Genomic DNA, 20050 nt, shown 5'->3' on the forward strand with positions numbered 1-20050 from the left:
AATTCACAGGCATTTTGTATATTGGCCGGATCAGCCAGCCACTTCGCGTTGTGACCGGCCAGAACCCGAAGTGGCCAGACTTCGGATTCTGGCCGTAACATATACATTGATTAGAGGCAGAGGATTAGTTGGACAAACCAGGCAACTGATATTGCTTCAAAGGAAATAAATATGATAGCCTCCATATCACTCTTGCAGCTTGTACTTAAAATAAAATGTGTACGTGAGCTCGTGAAACGGCTCACCTTGCTCTTCTAAAAGTCCTGGCAACATTAATGTGATGTGCACACTTTTAATTATAATTGGCCTTTCACTGGTGAATTTTATCACCTTCATGAAGTATGATGGTTTACACACAAAATGTGTTTATAATATCTAATACAGTGATTTGCTAATCATAATAGAAGGTGTGTTCCAGGCTTAAAGAAAACCTGTACTGAAAATAAAAGTCAAAATAAGCATACACAAGTCATACTTACCTTCCATGTAGTCTACTCCTCAGTGTCTTTCTCCTGTCCCGCATCCTATTTGTTCACTATGATCAAGGGAATTTTCCGTCCTCCATTTTGAAAGTAGCCATTACCCATAACAGCTTTCTGGTCAGCACACAGTTAAACTGTAACATCGCCCACTTGAGCCATAGGGAAACATGAACATTACCTGGTACATCCGTTTTTCTCTCAGCTATAACTGACAGCAACTGATATTTTACTGACAGCAACTGATATATTTCAGATCTGACAAAATATTGTCAGAATTGGATGGGATTATTGTCAGAAGAAAATGGTGAGCTTCTGAGAGGAACTGATGGCAAGGTAACTCTGTAATGTTCATTTAAAGTTACCTCATGTGTTTATTTTAAATATTTTTACTCAGTACAGGTTCTCTTTAAGTATTATTCCCCCTGTAGGCCACCATGGACTTATGGTGGGTACACACATGATACAAAATGTTTTGAAAAATGAAAGATCTAATGCCAATTTTACAACCTTACAAGTAGTATGAGAGCACTCCCAGACAGTTTATTTTCAAGTTGAGTACACTCATCAGATAAAAATCCTTGCAAAATGAGTGATTAACCTGCCAAATAGGTTTGATAGGGAGGTTTGACTGATTGTTCTGAAGATGCTGTACACTTGCAAAAGATCAGAGTCAGCAAGAGATCAGTGCCTGCAAAATGCTTTCATACTCTTTTTACTATCTTCTTTTTCATACATGCCTGTACAGAGAAAAGTTAATAAACAACTGTAGTGAGATGAATATGGAGGCTGACATGTTTATTTCCTTTTAAACAATACCAGTTGCATGGCAGTCCTGCTACTCTATTCGGCTGCAGGAGTGTCTGAATCGCAGCCGAAACAAACATGCAGATAATTTAGTCAGAAATGACAATAATGTGGTGGCTGGAGAGTGTAATGGTTAAGGGCTCTGCCTTGGGCACAGGAGACCTAGATTCAAATCTCTGTTCTGCCTGTTCAGTAAGGCAGCACCTATTCAGTAGGAGACCTTGGGCCAGTCTCCCTAACACTGCTACTGCCTATAGAGCGCATCCTAGTGGCTGCAGCTCTGGCGCTTTGAGTCCGCCAGGAGAAAAGCACAATATAAATGTTCTTTGTCTGTCTTCTGCACCTGATCTGTTTTAGGCCAGAAATCCACATAGCATTACATTAGCAAGAGCTTTTCAAATCACAAAGGGCTCCTAGTGGGTTTCTGGCCTCATGCTTGTTCAGGGGCTATAGCTAAAGTATTAGAGGCAGAGGATCAGCAGGATTGCAAGGCAACTGGTATTGCTTAAAAGTAAATTAATATAGCACCTCCCTAATCCTCTAAATACAGTTATCCTTTAAAAAATATCTGCACATCTGCTGCACACCTTTTTAACCTCCCTGGCAGTAATCCTGACCTGAGCTCGGGCTGAGTTTTAGGAGCTGGATGTGGTAAGCTGGAGTTCAGGCAGGGCTGGCCAAATCCGCTGCTCCTATTGGCTGCCTGGGACCCAGCGGGACCCAGGCTTCTCCCCCAAGCTACTGACCTCCTCTTTGGCCGCCGGGATCCCTATGTCTCTTCTCTGATTCCGGGGACACGGCAGCCAGACTTCTCCCCGCCATCTGCCTGCCTCCTCTTCGGCTGCCAGCCCCATGTCTCCGATCTGATGGACCGGGCGGTCAGGCTTCTCCTCCCGCTGTCTGCTTCATCTTTGGCCGCCATGATCCCCATGTCCCCGCTCTGATTTTGGTGGACCCGGCAGCCAGGCTTCTCCCCCTCCATCTGGATAATTAGCATACTCTTCGGCCAATGACAGGGGAGGAGCGGCATGACATCTTCAGGGGCAGGGGACAGAACAAATTGTAAAAAAAAAAAAACGGAGAAATGCGATATACATATATATGTATATACATATACTTTATATGTAATATACTGCTGTCTGCACATCCTCTGCCTAGATTTTGACTACTCTCTGCCTGCCGCCTGCACCGACGTCTGTCTAGATTTTGACTACTCTCTGTCTGCCGCCTGCACTGACCTGTGCCTGGATTTTGACTACTCTCTGCCTGCCTTATCTGTACAGTTTCACAATTTTTTTAGTTTATTCATAAATTTAAATAATTCAACAAATTTGTGTTCTAGTCTTTTATTTATATGCAGAATGTCTACCAGGCTTTTATTCTGACATATTTTGGTGAGTTATTACTTAAAGGATACCCCAACTGAAATGTGACATAATGAGATAGACATGTGTATGTACAGTGCCTAGCACACAGATAGCTATGCTGTGTTCCTTTTTTTTATTTTTCTGCCTGAAAGAGTTAAATATCAGGTATGTAAGTGGCTGACTCAGTCCTGACTCAGACAGGAAGTGACTACAGTGTGACCCTCACTGATAAGAAATTCCAACTATAAAACACTTTCCTAGCAGACAATGGCTTCTGAGAGCAAGAAAGAGGTAAAAAAGGGGAATTTCTTATCAGTGAGGTTCACACTGTAGTCACTTCCTGTCTGAGTCAGGACTGAGTCAGCCACTTACATACCTGATATTTAACTCTTTCAGGCAGAAAAATAAAAAAAGGAACACAGCATAGCTATCTGTGTGCTAGGCACTGTACATACACATGTCTATCTCATTATGTCACATTTCAGTTGGGGTATCCTTTAAGAATTGGAGGCCTAAAATTCTTGAAAAAAAATGTACCGCTTTTGACTCCTAATTCCAGACAGAAATGCACCGCCAGGGAGGTTAATGAATAATAGTCTGCAGATCAGATCCACCAAGATGAACCATAAAGATTTAGATATAATTTTTTGCATTACTATCGTTAAAGGTTTTATTTTTTAAAGATCATTTGCAGAATATTTTTGATCTTTTTTTTTTTCAAAAGATTTTTATCTTTTGTGTACGCAGCTTTAGTATTCCAGGGGCTTGATTCACTAACCAGCGCTAAGCCGGTTAGTGTGCCCTGAGTGTTAGTGGGTGCAAACCACGGCGTTAGGTGGTTTGCGCCCACACAGTTGAAACAAGACCGCTCACTGCGCATGCAACGCGGGTAATAGTGCGCGCTGCTGGCACCCGATGCGACGAAAATGATGCATCAGGTGCCCGTTAAGCAGCACTACGATGCGTCATTTTTGTTGCATCGGGTGCGACTTTTAAAGGCCAGCGGGTGCAACGTTATCCTCGCACAGCGCACTAAGATCGGCACACCCGCAGTGCACGGGGCCGCGCACAAAGTAGCTTTTTTGCACACTAGCAGCCAAAAAGGGCTTTTCACTCCGGCTAACACTTAGCGCTGGTTAGTGAATCAATCCCCAAATCTGCTGGCCCTCATACTACAAAGAGGGGTAAAATTTGTCAGGTTCTGTGTAAATCAAACACATAAACAAGTAACTAAAGGCTCCTTGTTTATACACACTGTAAACAGGATAGTTGCTGCCCATTGTTAGGAAAGAATGTATGCCAATCAGAAGGTCCTATTATGAAGCCGAGCCAATGGAGATGGAGGCTCATGTGGGATGCTGCTAGTCTAGCACAGTAACCAACAAGTGATAGTTATTATATATAAAATTATAGATCAAAGAGAGTAGGTATACCGCTGCACTCCACAAGAGACAGCTGAACCTAGGCAACCCAAACCAGTGAACCAAACAGTAAGGCTGGTTTCACACCAGGACGTTGCCTTTTAGGGGACGTTATGGTCGCATAACGTGCCCCTAACGCAACACCTGGTGCTCTCTAAGGTGGACGTCAGAGTGAGCCGCGTTGTGCAGCTCACTCTGGCGTCCGTGATGCCGTCATGCGCACTTTTGGACGCATGCGGCATCACTTGGTCCCACCCGGCCAATCGCCGCTCCAGGAAGTAAACACTGCACATCACTGAGTGCAGTGAATATTAATTAGCCATGTGCTTGGCCGCTCTTCGCTCCTCCCCAACATTACTGCGCATGACCAAGCAGTCTAACGCGGCTCTGCCGCTTACAAAGTACTGCATGCAGTACTTTGTGTAATGGCGCAGCGTTACTGTATAACGCAACGTGGGCACTGTGAACAGCCCATTGATTTTTCATTGCTGTGTGGTGGGGTGCGTTACAGGCTGCACTAACGTGCGCCTGTAACGTCCCACTGTGAAACCAGCCTAAAGGATGGTCTGCCTCAATGTCTCAACAGGCTTATTGAGGACTTATCCCAAAACAGCAATAAGAACACACTGCTGACATGTTTCAAGCCTGGGTCGGTCCATAATCATAGCATATTTTACAGCATACACATGCTTTTAAAAGGAAATAGCAACAAAGGGGTCCACCCAGATCCACCCATTAGGGGAGGAGCAGGGTAGCACACCACCTTCTGTTTGTAAGCTACTCATTAAAATACAATACAAAACATATAAAAACATTTTATATGTACCATTAGGAACAGCAAAAATATGTATTTAGAAAAATAATACATCTTGGAGGAAAAAAACAGGAGAACACATCATTAGATTCATCACAGAGCTTTAGTATAGATCTGGTATAAAGCCAGAGGGCACACACACACAAAATTGTTGGCTAAAACTCATGTATATGGGAAGGAAGGGCGAAGGGAAGCAAAGTGGAGAAAAGAAAATATTGAAAAAAATGAAAAGGACTGGCCTGTAACAAGGGCCAAGTCCCATCTTGCATTAAGTCCAGTCCTCCTGGGGCTCTTGTCCCCATACGAAAGATCCACAAAGCTTCCCTTTTCTCAATTAAGGCTTGTAAATCACCTCCTCTCTTAGGCAAGAAAACTCTTTCAAAACCCTGGAAAGAAAAGGTGGACATGTCCCCTCCATGGACACTGCGAAAATGTTTTGCAACATTGGATATGTTTGTAGTAGACCACCCCGCCCCTAAATAGTGTTCAGAGATACTCGCTCTGAGGGGTCTAGTGTTGCAACCCACATACTGTATGGAACACTTTATACATATCACCATATAAATAACATTCTTAGTGTTTTTTTATTTATTTGTTTTTGTAATTTATAATGTGCTTCATAGGGAAAGTATGTCCATTGGTAAGTGACACAATATTTCGGGTCTGATTATGTACCGAACAGTAGAGGCAACTAGAAACACCACATTTGTATGAGCCCTGGGAGGATAACCAGGTGGAAGGCTGAGAATCTGAGACAAAAATGCTGTGTGATAACAAACTGCCAAGAGTATGTGCTCGATGGCTCGCAAATCTGACACCATTCTTGAGGAAAGGCTGCAAATCACCATCAAACCACTACCAAAACCGGAAGATATTTTTTTAATAATTTGAGTGATATGTTGATATTCAGTGCTGAAGGTGGTGACAAAAACAGGACTCTCCTCAGAAGTGCGCATAGGAGCCGCAGCACGCACTATTTGGCCGAGAAAGGCGGCACGGCTGAAGAGGAGAGGCCGCAATGTCATGGCTGGGGCGGTGCCGGGCACAACGCATCCACGCACATTGCCCACAGTCTCTTCTCCTGCCGGAGCGTTCCCCTCAGCCGCCACTGCTCATCTGCCCTCCAGCCAGCCTCGGCAGAAGGAGGGGAGACCAGAATGAGCCCCAGACACTGGAGCTAGAGAGACGTAAGTGGCACCCAGGCACCTACACCTAGCTATCTATAATGAAGGCACCTATACCTAACCTGAAGGCACATATACCTGCCTACCTATACTGGAAGCACCTACACCTAACTACCTATACCTGGCTACCTATACTGAAGGCACCTACACGTAACTACCTATACTGAAGTCACCTATGCCTTGCTACCTATACTGTAAATGTTGGTAGATCTCCTGCACTCGGCAAATATTAAGTAGCTTGCGAGCTGAAAAAGTGTTGGCACCCCTGGCATATGACATCCCCCAAATCAAGATCTCAGACCATTCGAATATTGTGAAAACGTTCGATATTCTAGGCTCAAAGTGTCAGACTCTAATCAGCTTATTAATCCGAAACACCTGCAAAGGCTTCCTATTTCATATATTAGTTTCACTTTTTAAGTTGAATTAGTGTAATAAATGGACTTTTGTACGATGTTCCAATGTTTTGAGTTTCACCTGTATATAGCTTTGAAATATTATTTCCAATCCCTGCATGCTGAATAATACAAATGTCATATTCATTTTACATATTTATTTAAAAAAATAGGGCTATCCACTATGCCACTGTGCAGCCCCGTCTGTGGTGGACCATTGGCAGTCAAATAAGACGTTCTATGGAGATTCTGGACTGTCCTGCAGTCTTTCTCTCGCGATTATCCAGTCGTCTTTCCACTTCTTTGGACTTTGAAAAGCCAGGTGCTGGAAGGGGAGAAAAAAACACTCTGTCACACACTGAGTCATATGATAACGGCACAAAACTAAGCTTTACAGAAATAAGCACCAACCTGGAGATCTGCCATCATGGTGAAGTAGAATGACTGGTAGAGAAATATACCAACCCATTCTGTGATGATCACCGTATAATAGAGCACCTCATTATGAAGCATTTTGCTACGGAAGACGAAAACGTAGCAAGAGGTTACTCCAACTGAAAGGTAGATAGAGAAAAATAAAGAATATTAGCATTAGATAAAGCAATTGGTATTACAGTAATATGCTATGGTAATATAAATTCTGAAAGTTTAAGTAATATGAGTACAGGAAAGTAAAATATTATTGGCTTCTATAGATGTTTTCATTGCATAGTAATACAATGTATAATGCTGAATGCAGCAAGAATCTGCTGCCCCCCCCCCCCCCCTCCCCATGAAATATATTCACCCTAGGCTGAAGCCTATTGGACATGCAAGAAATCTGGGTGTCTTTGATCCCTACATGTTTTCTTCCAGAAATTGTGAGATATTCAGGACCACCTGAGAAGTCTTCTAAGACACCCAGGCAATGAAATTATTCTGGGGGCGGGGCTATGATGCAAAAGAAACACCCATGCAGAAGCCATGAAAGAAAATAAATGTATTCTTGGACAGCTAAAAAGAGCAGAATCTGCAGTTCCCCAGCCATAAACTGCTGTGGTACAGATCCCAATCCCAATGTGTTATTGTAAGGCTTGGTGATGTATTCTCCACAGTCAGCATGCAACGCATGAGCTGGCGTGGAGGAGGTACACACACCAGCACAAGGAAACAGGCTATCCCTAGTATAGTGGAGGGGAGGACTGACTCCAATAGGAGATTGTGGCGCACAGAGCCGGTGCAGATCTGACAGCCACAAACAATGCTTTTGTTATAACGTCTCAGCGCAAAGTAGCGCTGAGCGCATAAACCAGAACTGAGGAGATCAGGACAGGTAGACAGAATGAACGCTTGCTAGCTAGCGGCTACTTAGCGACAGCAAGCGTCCAAAACAAGACAGACTGGAATGAGGCAGCCAATGCGATTGCAGCGATGGCGTGCCTCACAAAGACAGGACAGGATAGTCAGGAAATAGCAGGATCAAGATAGATGAACGTAACACAGACAAATATACAATAAGTATGTTTTCCTAGCGTATTACAATTACAGCTATCAATGAAACTATTTGTAACGTCTGACTAACATATGTATATATCGGCAATGAACCGATATATGACATAAGCAGGAACGCTGACTAGCACTGGAGCAATACAGGGAACAGGGCTCAGAAGGATTCGCTATCTCTTCGCAGAGACGAACGCAATCCACAAACGGCAACAGGACAGGATTCAGAAGGATTCGTTATCTCTTCGCAGAGATGAACGCAATCCACGAACAGGACCAGGAGCAGGATACTAGCTCAGCACGGGTGCTCACGATAAGCGCAAACTACCAAAACGTGCTGGAAAGCTGACTAACTGCACACAGGATATAAACAGTTCGTGTACGTATACATCAGCGACACTGATGTATCAACGTAACACGAATACAAGAAAAATAATAAACGTGCTGGTATGCATTTATATAGGCAATGAACCAATATATGATGCAAAGACCAGCAAAGTATCTTTAGAACAAGAAACACAATCGGGGGCTGAAGCGACAGCAAGACAGGCTTAAACTGAAGCTATGAAAACCCGAGGAGTCCTGCAGGAAGCAGATATTTATACTGAGGTCATCCAATGGGAGCAGACATGCAGATTCCCACACAGGTGAATAATAATCAGTCACAAGATGACAGCAGGGAAAGGCAGACAAAGCTATGCAGCTTGCATGGAAAGAGATCAGAACTGCCTGAGCTGCAGCACTACTACTTCCAGCAACACCTGCTGCAGCAGCGATCATTACAGTTATAGGAAATAATAAACTTACATATCAGTAGGTCCACTATGGTAAGAATGGCGAAGCCCAGTCTGAAATGACAGCTCTGCCGACTGCCAGTCGAAGTCCAATACAGGGTTATGGCCTGGCTGAGGATATACAGGCAGCCAAGAATGGCACCCACTGCAGTGCTCGCCCTGTGGACTGTCATATCTACTCTGCTCTGGAAGAGAAACACAAACATGTTATATTTTCAAAAGACAAATTCAACTATGATCAGAAATGATTGTACTATCGTGATATTACAAGGAGTATCCACAAATTGTTATAAACCCCCAGACTGGACTGCTGGTTATACTGTTATGCCCCGTCTACTGTAAATGGGCTTCCTGCCTCCTCCATCCCCAGCTCCAGTCAGTGAAGAACACACAGTATAGCAGGTTGTTAAGGTGTCTATAGGACAGGCGGGACAGGAGCTAGGGAGCAGGTATGTATAACCCTCGCTGTGCTGCCTGCTCTGTATTTAATATGTGTAGGACCGCCTCCCCCAGCTCCCAGGCACCCCCTCGACCACAGGGGCTGCGGATGTTTATTCATGCTTCAGACGAGCAACGTTTCTTTTTACCTTGGAGGAACCTTGCAAATACTTTTTGGATGTCAAGAAATGCCTGCATTTATTTTGCAAGAGGCATGGACTTCAGAAATAGTTGTGGCCGTCTATTTCACTGCACTCTACTTCAGTGCCCAAATGTCCCTTATTATACTGTCCTCTTATTCTAGTGTATTTTATTAATGCAATCTGACCCCCCAATTCAGTGCTTCTTTTCCCCTATTCTAGAGTCCTCTATCATACTTCTCCAACGATGGGGTAAAATGCCAAGGAACCCCTGCAGAGTACTTGAGGAACCCCGGTTGAGAAAGCCTGCTATAGAAACTCTTGGATAGTGCTGTTCAAAGGATAACATTCCTTTTCAACTTTTATCATACATTAACCACTTAAGCCCGAAGGGTTGACATTTTTTTACATCCGAGCAACTTTCACCCCCCATTCATTTGCCAATAACTTTATCACTACTCATCACAATGAATTGATCTATATCTTGTTTTTTTCGCCACCAATTAGGCTTTCTGTGGGTGGTATATTTTGCTAAGAGCCACTTTACTGTAAATGCATTTTAACAGGAAGAATAAGAAAAAAATGGAAAAAATTCATTATTTCTCAGTTTTCAGCAATTATAGTTTTAAAATAATACATGCTTCCATAATTAAAACTCACGTATTGTATTTGCCCATATGCCCCGGGTATTTCACCGTTAAAATTATGTCCCTATCACAATGTATGGCGACAATATTTTATTTGGAAATAAAGGTGCATTTTTTCCGTTTTGCGTCCATCACTGTTTAGAAGCCCATAATTTATTAAATCATATTGATATACTCCTTTGACATGAATATTTAAAAAGTTCAGACCCTTAGGTAACTATTTATGTTTTTTTTTTTTATTATTGTAATTTTTTTTTTTTTAATGTAAACTTGTATGTGGGTATTTTTTGGTGTGGGAGGTAAACAGGTTTTTTTTTTAATATATTTATATGTTTATTTGTAATTTTTTTTCTTTTTAGGTGCAATTTGCTATTTGGCCACAAGATGGCCAGAATCAAAAAGTCCTGGGAGTGATCGATCTCGCTCCCAGGCAGAAGAAAGGAGCCCAGAGCTCAGAAAAGCCGCAGCGTCTGAAGAGACGCTGTTGGCTTTTCTCCGGGGGGGTCCGATCAGCGAAAGGGATTTATAATCCCTTTCACTGATCGGTGGGCTAACGGGCAGCAGCGGGGGCGCGCACGGGGGGGAGCGCGCGCGACCCGCGGGAGTGCGCGCAGCCCAACTGGACGAGAAATCTCGTCCAGTTGGGCTTAAGTGGTTAAAAGAATTTTCTGGCGAACATCAGAACTGTGAAAGTCTGCTTCCTGATGAGCTTCAGAAAACCTGGTTGTGAAACTCACAGATCAGTTTGGCCTGATTTGCAATTGACGAAGCTCTTGCTTATCTCTAGTGATGGTAGGTTGGATACTATGGGCTTGATTCACAAAGCGGTGCAAACTGTTAGCACGCTGGTGAAAAGCCCTTTATCACGCCTAAACTCAGTTTAGGTGTGATAAAAACAAACTCGCGCGAAATTCCCGTGCCCAAAACTTTAGTGCGCATAAAGTTTTGCGCGCATAAAGTTTTATGCACCCATTGAACCCTATGCAACTTTCTGCGCGCACCGGACTTTGCACGCGTAAAACTTTGTAACCTACTAGTGCAAAGGTTATCACGCCTAAACTACTTTAGGCGTGCTAAGTAGGTTAGCACCGCTTTGTGAATCAAGCCCTATGAATTAATATGCATTGCGGTGTCAAACTATTAACCCAATGATGCAGTTCAACTAACAGGAAGTTACATTAGCACCTTTGCTTTCCTAGTCCAGATTGGAGAAGTACGGTAATATGTTGAGTGTAGTTGTCAAGGCACAAACAAATGCCTGACTCAAGTCGGATAATGACTGCCTCAGCCCATAATCTAGTGTGGGTACGGAGACGGCCCATCCTCGACGCTCAAGTGATTCGCCTGGCAAATCGACTTGCCCCCAGCGATGGACAACTTCATTGTTTGCACCGCTCCCCTGCTTGCTACGAGAAGTAATGCACGTGCCGATCCAGCACCCCCCCCCCCCCCCCCCGCATACCAATAAAGCGCGTCGTCAGCAACATAGCTGACACGCGTCTATACAGCTGAGCCCATCAATGTCGCTCAAGGGGATCGAGTTCTGAACCTTGATGGGCAACTTCAGTAGTTCGGTGTGTACGCATCCTTACAAATAATGTCAAAACAATCTATATAAATCCCAGTGTAATGGGGATGTGATGGTCTTACTTACCGAGAAAATGCCAGTAAGCATGTACATAAGAGCAGAGATCGATCCTATCGCTAGCAGGATGCCCTGCATGATGGCAAACCTGCGCCGAGGTTCGGCCATGCGGATGGCGTTGAACCGATAGATGATGTAGACAGTGACACATCCTGAAACAAAATGTACAAAAGGTTAGCAAGTATTCTGTTTTCTTACCCCCCCTATATGAGTGAACATGACAATGTACCTACTGATATCCCTGCTCCCCTTACTGTACATCCTACACCCTCCTCATACTGATATCCCTACTCCCCTCACTGTACATCCTACACCCTCCTCAGTACTGATATCCCTACTCCCCTAACTGTACATCCTACACCCTCCTCAGTACTGATATCCCTACTCCCCTAACTGTACATCCTACACCCTCCTCATACTGATATCCCTACTCCCCTCACTGTACATCCTATACCATCCTCAGTACTGATATCCCTACTCCCCTCACTGTACATCCTACACCCTCCTCAGTGCTGATATCCCTACTCCCCTCACTGTACATCCTACACCCTTCTCAGTACTGATATCCCTACTCCCCTCACTGTACATCCTACGCCCTCCTCAGTGCTGATATCCCTACTCCCCTCACTGTACATCCTACACCCTCCTCAGTGCTGATATCCCTACTCCCCTCACTGTACATCCTACACCCTCCTCAGTACTGATATCCCTACTCCCCTCACTGTACATCCTACACCCTCCTCAGTACTGATATCCCTACTCCCCTAACTGTACATCCTACACCCTCCTCAGTACTGATATCCCTACTCCCCTCACTGTACATCCTACACCCTCCTCATACTGATATCCCTACTCCCCTCACTGTACATCCTACACACTCCTCAGTACTGATATCCCTACTCCCCTCACTGTACATCCTATACCATCCTCAGTACTGATATCCCTACTCCCCTCACTGTACATCCTACACACTCCTTAGTACTGATATCCCTACTCCCCTCACTGTACATCCTACACCCTCCTCAGTACTGATATCCCTACTCCCCTAACTGTACATCCTACACCCTCCTCAGTACTGATATCCCTACTCCCCTAACTGTACATCCTACACCCTCCTCAGTACTGATATCCCTACTCCCCTCACTGTACATCCTACACCCTCCTCAGTACTGATATCCCTACTCCCCTCACTGTACATCCTACACACTCCTTAGTACTGATATCCCTACTCCCCTCACTGTACATCCTACACCCTCCTCAGCACTGATATCCCTACTCCCCTCACTGTACATGCTACACCCTCCTCAGTACTGATATCCCTACTCCCCTCACTGTACATCCTACACCCTCCTCAGTACTGATATCCCTACTCCCTCCTCAGTACTGATATCCCTACTCCCCTCACTGTACAATCCTACACACTCCTTAGTACTGATATCCCTACTCCCCTCACTGTACATCCTACACCCTCCTTAGTACTGATATCCCTACTCCCCTCACTGTACATCCTACACCCTCCTCAGTACTGATATCCCTACTCCCCTAACTGTACATCCTACACCCTCCTCATACTGATATCCCTACTCCCCTCACTGTACATCCTATACCATCCTCAGTACTGATATCCCTACTCCCCTCACTGTACATCCTACACCCTCCTCAGTACTGATATCCCTACTCCCCTCACTGTACATCCTACACCCTCCTCAGTACTGATATCCCTACTCCCTCCTCAGTACTGATATCCCTACTCCCCTCACTGTACATCCTACACCCTCCTTAGTACTGATATCCCTACTCCCCTCACTGTACATCCTACACCCTCCTCATACTGATATCCCTACTCCCCTCACTGTACATCCTATACCATCCTCAGTACTGATATCCCTACTCCCCTCACTGTACATCCTACACCCTCCTCAGTACTGATATCCCTACTCCCCTCACTGTACATCCTACACCCTCCTCAGTACTGATATCCCTACTCCCTCCTCAGTACTGATATCCCTACTCCCCTCACTGTACATCCTACACCCTCCTCAGTACTGATATCCCTACTCCCCTAACTGTACATCCTACACCCTCCTCAGTACAGATATCCCTACTCCCCTCACTGTACATCCTACACCCTCCTCAGTACTGATATCCCTACTCCCCTCACTGTACATCCTACGCCCTCCTCAGTGCTGATATCCCTACTCCCCTCACTGTACATCCTACACCCTCCTCAGTACTGATATCCCTACTCCCCTCACTGTACATCCTACACCCTCCTCAGTACTGATATCCCTACTCCCTCCTCAGTACTGATATCCCTACTCCCCTCACTGTACATCCTACACCCTCCTCAGTACTGATATCCCTACTCCCCTAACTGTACATCCTACACCCTCCTCAGTACAGATATCCCTACTCCCCTCACTGTACATCCTACACCCTCCTCAGTACTGTATCCCTACTCTAATCTACTACCCTGCCTAGGGCCCCATTACATCATAATCTATCTCTGATGAAAAGGACAGTGATGGACAGGTCTAATTTACCTTTTCCCCTCCTCCACCCCAGCTCCTGGGCACCATAGTTTTTATTATGGTAACTGCTACACCCATAATGAGCAATCTTATTTCATGAGACCCTCATAAACGTTGTATTTTTAGCCAGCTACTCCTCTAAATCATGCTAACAGTAGCAAACGTTTTTCAACTAGAAACAAAATCCCATTATAAAGGCTCTTACACATGTCCCAAAAAGTGAACGGCCATGACCGACCCCACGACGAACCATTTACCCGACTTGTGTTTTCAGCATGCCAACCACCTAAACGACCCACTAATTTGCATATTGCATGCAAGTAAAACGACGGACTGCAGGATAGCCGCATTCAAAACAAGCACACACAGCTCAAATGACTTGTACACATATGGCCAACTGCACGATATCAGCTCAACAGTCACTGAGCCAGATGGATAGCGCACACGGCACACTGTCTGCTATCAGCTGCTCGTCTTGTGGTTTGCCAACCATACACATGCCTGATTGTCGTCCAACAGACCAAATTTAGACGACAGTGGACGGGCAAATTTTTTGGACATGTGTACGAGCCTTTACACAACCAAGTCGTTTTCACTTGTTGACACATGATTTTGCTAATGAGGAGGACTGGACACATGTAGGAGCAAAAATCCATATTTCACTGGTTCCTTACTCCCTCACAAACTATGTGACTAATACCTCATACACTGTCATCAACTGTAGCTGGTTGATTGCATCACTTATCAAACTAGGAACTGTCTAACAGCACATAAACTGCACCAGAGATTAATGAAGGTCTACATAATCTAGGAATTACTTACCAAAGATCGCTGACATAAAGAATACAGCAGCAAACACAATGGACTCTGGGTAACTGTTACCGGTGTCACTGTAAAATAAACATAGGATGTGTAAGATAACTCTCCAGTTCTATATCATATACTCCCACCTCCTTCACATTATATATTATACAGTACATTAGTCTTTCCACGTAACTCACCAAATTTACACTATACTGTACAGCCTATACTTTATACTTCTCCACTATATACACATGATCCCTCCTGGGCAATGAGTAGGCACAGGTGTTGATAATATAATAACAACTGTGTGACTATGATAAAAACACATGTATGTTGGAGCTATCTAAAAATAAAATCCAACAATAATAGCAAAGGAATTTTGTAAGGGACATTACAGTATAAACTTTTCTATGGGAGAGACCAAAATAAATTGTTTATTATTTTCTATGGTAATGAGTATAAAGAGCCAATTGTTAACCTTAAAGGGAACCTTAACTGAACGGGGGGTATAGAGTTTTACTTACCTGGGGCTATTGCCAGCCCCCTGCATCAGTCCTGTGCCCTCGGCGCCGCTCTGGAATCCTCTGGTCCCCCGCTGTCACTTAGTTTAGTTTTTGACGACTCACCAGTCGCCGGCCGCCATGCGTATTATTGGACGCATTCACCAATGCAATTAGCGCTATTGCGGACTGCAACGCATACAAAAATACGCGTTGCCACATTCCGCACGCGTAGATATGCGGCAACGCGTATTTTTATACGCGTTGCGGTCCGCAATAGCGCTAATTGCATTGGTGAATGCGTCCAATAATACGCATGGCGGCCGGCGACTGGTGAGTCGTCAAAAACGAAACTAAGTGACAGTGGGGGACCAGAGGATTCCAGAGCGGCGCCGAGGGCACAGGACTGCTGCAGGGGGCTGGTAATAGCCCCAGGTAAGTAAAACTCTATACCCCCCGTTCAGTTAAGGTTCCCTTTAAGTCCACTTTTATATTACGGTATTGCGTCGCTCCCCCCAGGGGCAAACGCAGGAATTTCAAGGGGGGTATTCCTGATAGGTCTCCCTTAGCAATGCACAATACATATAACACAGTGTTTCCCCAAAAAATATGCATAATGTGCAGTGTTTTCCCAGAAAATATACATATAGAGCAGCCTTTCCCCAGAAAATACATGCAGCACAGAATTTCTCAAACATAGACATAATGTGCAGCGTTTCCACAGAAAATACACATAATGTGCAGCGTTTTCCCAGAAATGCACAGCATATCCCCAGAGAATACACAACAAATAGCATAGCTATACAACTTATAGTGTTGTTCCATAAAATACGCATAATGTGCAAGTTTCTCCAGAAAATACAAAAAGTGCAGCATTTTCACAGAAAATACACATAATATGCAGCATTTTCACAGAAAATACATAACGAAACGTCACACCGTGCTAAGTTTAGGGCGCACCCAGTGCAACATTTTAGGCACACCCAGTGTGACGTTTCGTGAGCTGCGGGCAGCGCTAAACTTTGCACGTACTAACTTAGTGCGCGCCCTAAAAGGCTTTTAGGCGTGCTAACTAAGTTAGCACCCTTTTGTGGATCAAGCCCATAATGTGGAGCGTTTCCCCAGAAAATATACATAATGTGCAGCGGTTTTCCCAAAAATTACACATGCACAGTGTTTTCCCAGAAAATACACATACTGCGCAGCGTTACCCCAGAAAATACACATACTGCGCTGCGTTTCTCCAGTAAAATACACATAACAGGCAGCATTTCCCCAGAAAATACAAAAAATGTGCAACATTTCCCCTGAAAATACACAAAATGTGGGGCATTCCCCTGAAAATACACAATGTGCAGCGTTTTCCCAGAAAATAAACAACACGCAGCGTTTTCCCAGAAAATACATATAATGCGCAGCGTTTTCCCAAAAAATACACAATGCACAGTTTCCCCAAAAATACACATAATTCACAGAGTTTCTCCAGAAAATAAACATAATAGACAGCATTTCCCCCCAAAATACTCATAATTTGCAGCATTTCCCCAGAAAATACACAAGGTGCAGCGTTTCCCCAGAAAATACACATTTTCATAATTCTGCATCAACTTAAAATTATTTACACTTTGTACTAATTTAAGCATCCACGGCAAAGGGATAAGGAGAAACAAAAAAACACCTATAGAAGTCCGCGGAAGGCGCTGTGAGTCCTATGGGAGAAAAGCGCTTTACAAATGTTATTGTATTGTAAGTAGTTTTGTACTAAAACACCTTTAGATGTCTGTAGCATATGTGGATGCAGAAACACAGAAATACTTATAGATGTCTGTGGCAGTCTAAGGGTTAAAAGCCTAATTCCACCAAAGCAGCCAATAAAGTGCTGCCCATCTTCCTCCTAGAAAAGCCCCATGGGAATCCCATTCCACTCTTACCTGATAAAGATGGTATATATGGTCTTGTGGCCTTGGACAAGGGTCAAGGTGTAACAGACCGCAAGGCCAAGGAAGGTCCATACGGACCAAAGGCAGGGCAAGAAGCCCAAGCCTTGGATGCCCATATGGATGTACAGAGCAAAAGAATAGCTATCCAATCGCTTTCTAAGTCGCAGTAGTAGAACTACCAAATCTCTCGGTGTAAACACTGAAAGTGACTGCTCTGCCCTTGTGCCAGACTTATATACCCTCTGTGAGTGATGTCATAATCTCCCTGTGATGTCATAATGGCTGTGATACTGGAGGACACACCCACTGGCTAGCCAGAAGACTGGTAGTCATGGTGATTATTGTTATTTTTCAAACAACAATTCATATTTTCTGTTTGCTTCTTACAGATTTTGAAGAACTGTGTAAACTAGAAAAAATTACATTTCTCTGTCTAAGCACTAGAATTATTATTATTATTTATTTATAAAGCGCCAACATATTCCGTGGCGCTGTACAATGTAAGAAAACAAACAAGGGATACATAATGTTACAGACAATGATATACATCAAATATGAACACTGATACAAGATACAGCACTGCTGATTACAATTTGATTTAATATGATGACTAAAATGTATAAATGTCTAACAGTGTGCAAGCAAATAAATTAATATCAGTCCATGACACAAAAGGGTGAGAGCCCTGCCCTTGCGAGCTTACAGTCTATAGGAATGGGGTGGAAACAAGAGGTGGGGATGTATACAGTATATGTACTGTACAGGCAGTGCGTAATTAGGTTATTTAGTAGGTGCATGGCCTAAGCTAGAGAAACTAGAAGGTTGAGAACTTTATTTAACCATTTCAACCCAAGAGCTGTTTTACCCTTCTCGCCAAGAACAATTTTCAGCTTTCAGAGCTCCTCCCATTCTTTTGGCAATAACTTTAGTACTGCTTATAACACCTAAATGATCTATATCTTGTTTCTATTGTCACTAATTAGGCTTTTTGTGGGCGATTTTTTTTTTTTTATTTATTTTTTATACATTTAAAAGGGAAATATAAGGGAAAAAATGAAATAAAAAAGACACTATTTCTCCAATTTTAACCACTATAGTTTTCAAATAAACAACGCTGCACACCCGGTGCGATATTTTAGGCGCACCCGGTGCAACGTTTTGTGCGCTACGGGCCGCGCTAAACTTTGTGTGCGCTAACTTAGTGCGCAAAACTTTGCGCGCCCTAAAGGGCTTTAGACGTGCTAAGGGGCTTTTAGGCGTGCTAAGTTAGCACCCTTTTGTGGATCAAGCCCATAATGTGGTGCATTTCCCCAGAAAATATACATAATGTGCAGCGTTTCCCCAGAAATTACACAAAACGTGCACCTTTTCCCCAGAAAATGCATATAATGTGCAGCGTTGCCCCAGAAAATGCATATAATGTGCAGCGTTGCCCCAGAAAATGCATATAATGTGCAGCGTTTTCTCAGAAAATACACATAATGCACAGTGTTTTCCCAGAAAATACACATACTGCACAGCGTTACCCCAGAAAATACACATAGTGCTGCATTTCCCCAGTAAAATACACATAACTGGCAGCATTTTCCCAGAAAATACAAAAAATGTGCAGCATTTCCCCTAAAAATACACAAAATGTGGGGCGTTCCCCAGAAAATACACATAATATGCAGCGTTGTCTCCAGAAAATACACAACATGCTGCGTTTTCCCAGAAAATACACATAACGCAGGTTCCCCAAAAATACACATAATCTGAATAGTTTCCCCAGAAAATACACATAATCTGAAGCTTTCTTCAGAACATACACATAACGCACAGTTTCCCCAAAAATACACATAATTCACAGAGTTTCTCCAGAAAATAAACATAATAGACAGTGTTTCCCCAGAAAATACACACAGTGCTGCGTTTCTCCAGAAAATACACATAACACACAGTGTTTCCCCAGAAATGCACATAATTTGCAGCATTTCCCCAGAAAATACACAAGGTACAGCGTTTCCCCAGAAAATACACATTTTCATAATTCTGCATCAACTTAAAATTATTTACACTTTGTACTAATTTAAGCATCCAAGGCAAAGGAATACAGAGAAACAAAAACCGCCTATAGAAGTCCATGGAAGGCGCTTTGAGTCCTATGGGAGAAAAGCACTTTACAAATGTACTAAAACACCTTTAGATGTCTGTAGCATATGTGGATGCAGAAATACTTATAGATGTCTGTGGCAGTCTAAGGGTTAAAAGCCTAATTCCACCAAAGCAGCCAATAAAGTGCTGCCCATCTTCCTCCTAGAAAAGCCCCATGGGAATCCCATTCCACTCTTACCTGATAAAGATGGTATATCTGGTCTTGTGGCCTTGGACAAGGGTCAAGGTGTAACAGACCGCAAGGCCAAGGAAGGTCCATACGGACCAAAGGCAGGGCAAGAAGCCCAAGCCTTGGATACCCATATGGATGTACAAAGCAAAAGAATAGTTATCCAATCGCTTTCTAAGTCGCAGTAGTAGAACTACCAAATCTCTCGGTGTAAACACTGAAAGTGACTGCTCTGCCCTTGTGCCAGGCTTATATACCCTCTGTGAGTGATGTCATAATCTCCCTATGAGTGATGTCATAATAGCTGTGATACTGGAGGACACACCCACTGGCTAGCCA

General features: G+C 43.7%; 1 protein-coding gene across 1 annotated transcript; it reads right to left on the reverse strand.

Moving 5' to 3' along the window:
- Window positions 1–6705: 6705 nt before the first annotated feature.
- Window positions 6706–19845, reverse strand: LOC137562177 (DNA damage-regulated autophagy modulator protein 1-like). The gene is made up of 6 exons (XM_068273510.1): window positions 19721–19845; window positions 14967–15034; window positions 11623–11765; window positions 8757–8928; window positions 6879–7021; window positions 6706–6792 (listed from the first exon to the last, which is right to left on the reverse strand). Exons 1-6 carry the CDS (start codon window positions 19843–19845, stop codon window positions 6706–6708), a joined length of 738 nt encoding a protein of 245 aa, XP_068129611.1.
- Window positions 19846–20050: the final 205 nt, after the last annotated feature.

Source organism: Hyperolius riggenbachi, chromosome 3 (assembly GCF_040937935.1).
Source record: "Hyperolius riggenbachi isolate aHypRig1 chromosome 3, aHypRig1.pri, whole genome shotgun sequence".
Lineage (NCBI taxonomy): Eukaryota > Metazoa > Chordata > Amphibia > Anura > Hyperoliidae > Hyperolius > Hyperolius riggenbachi.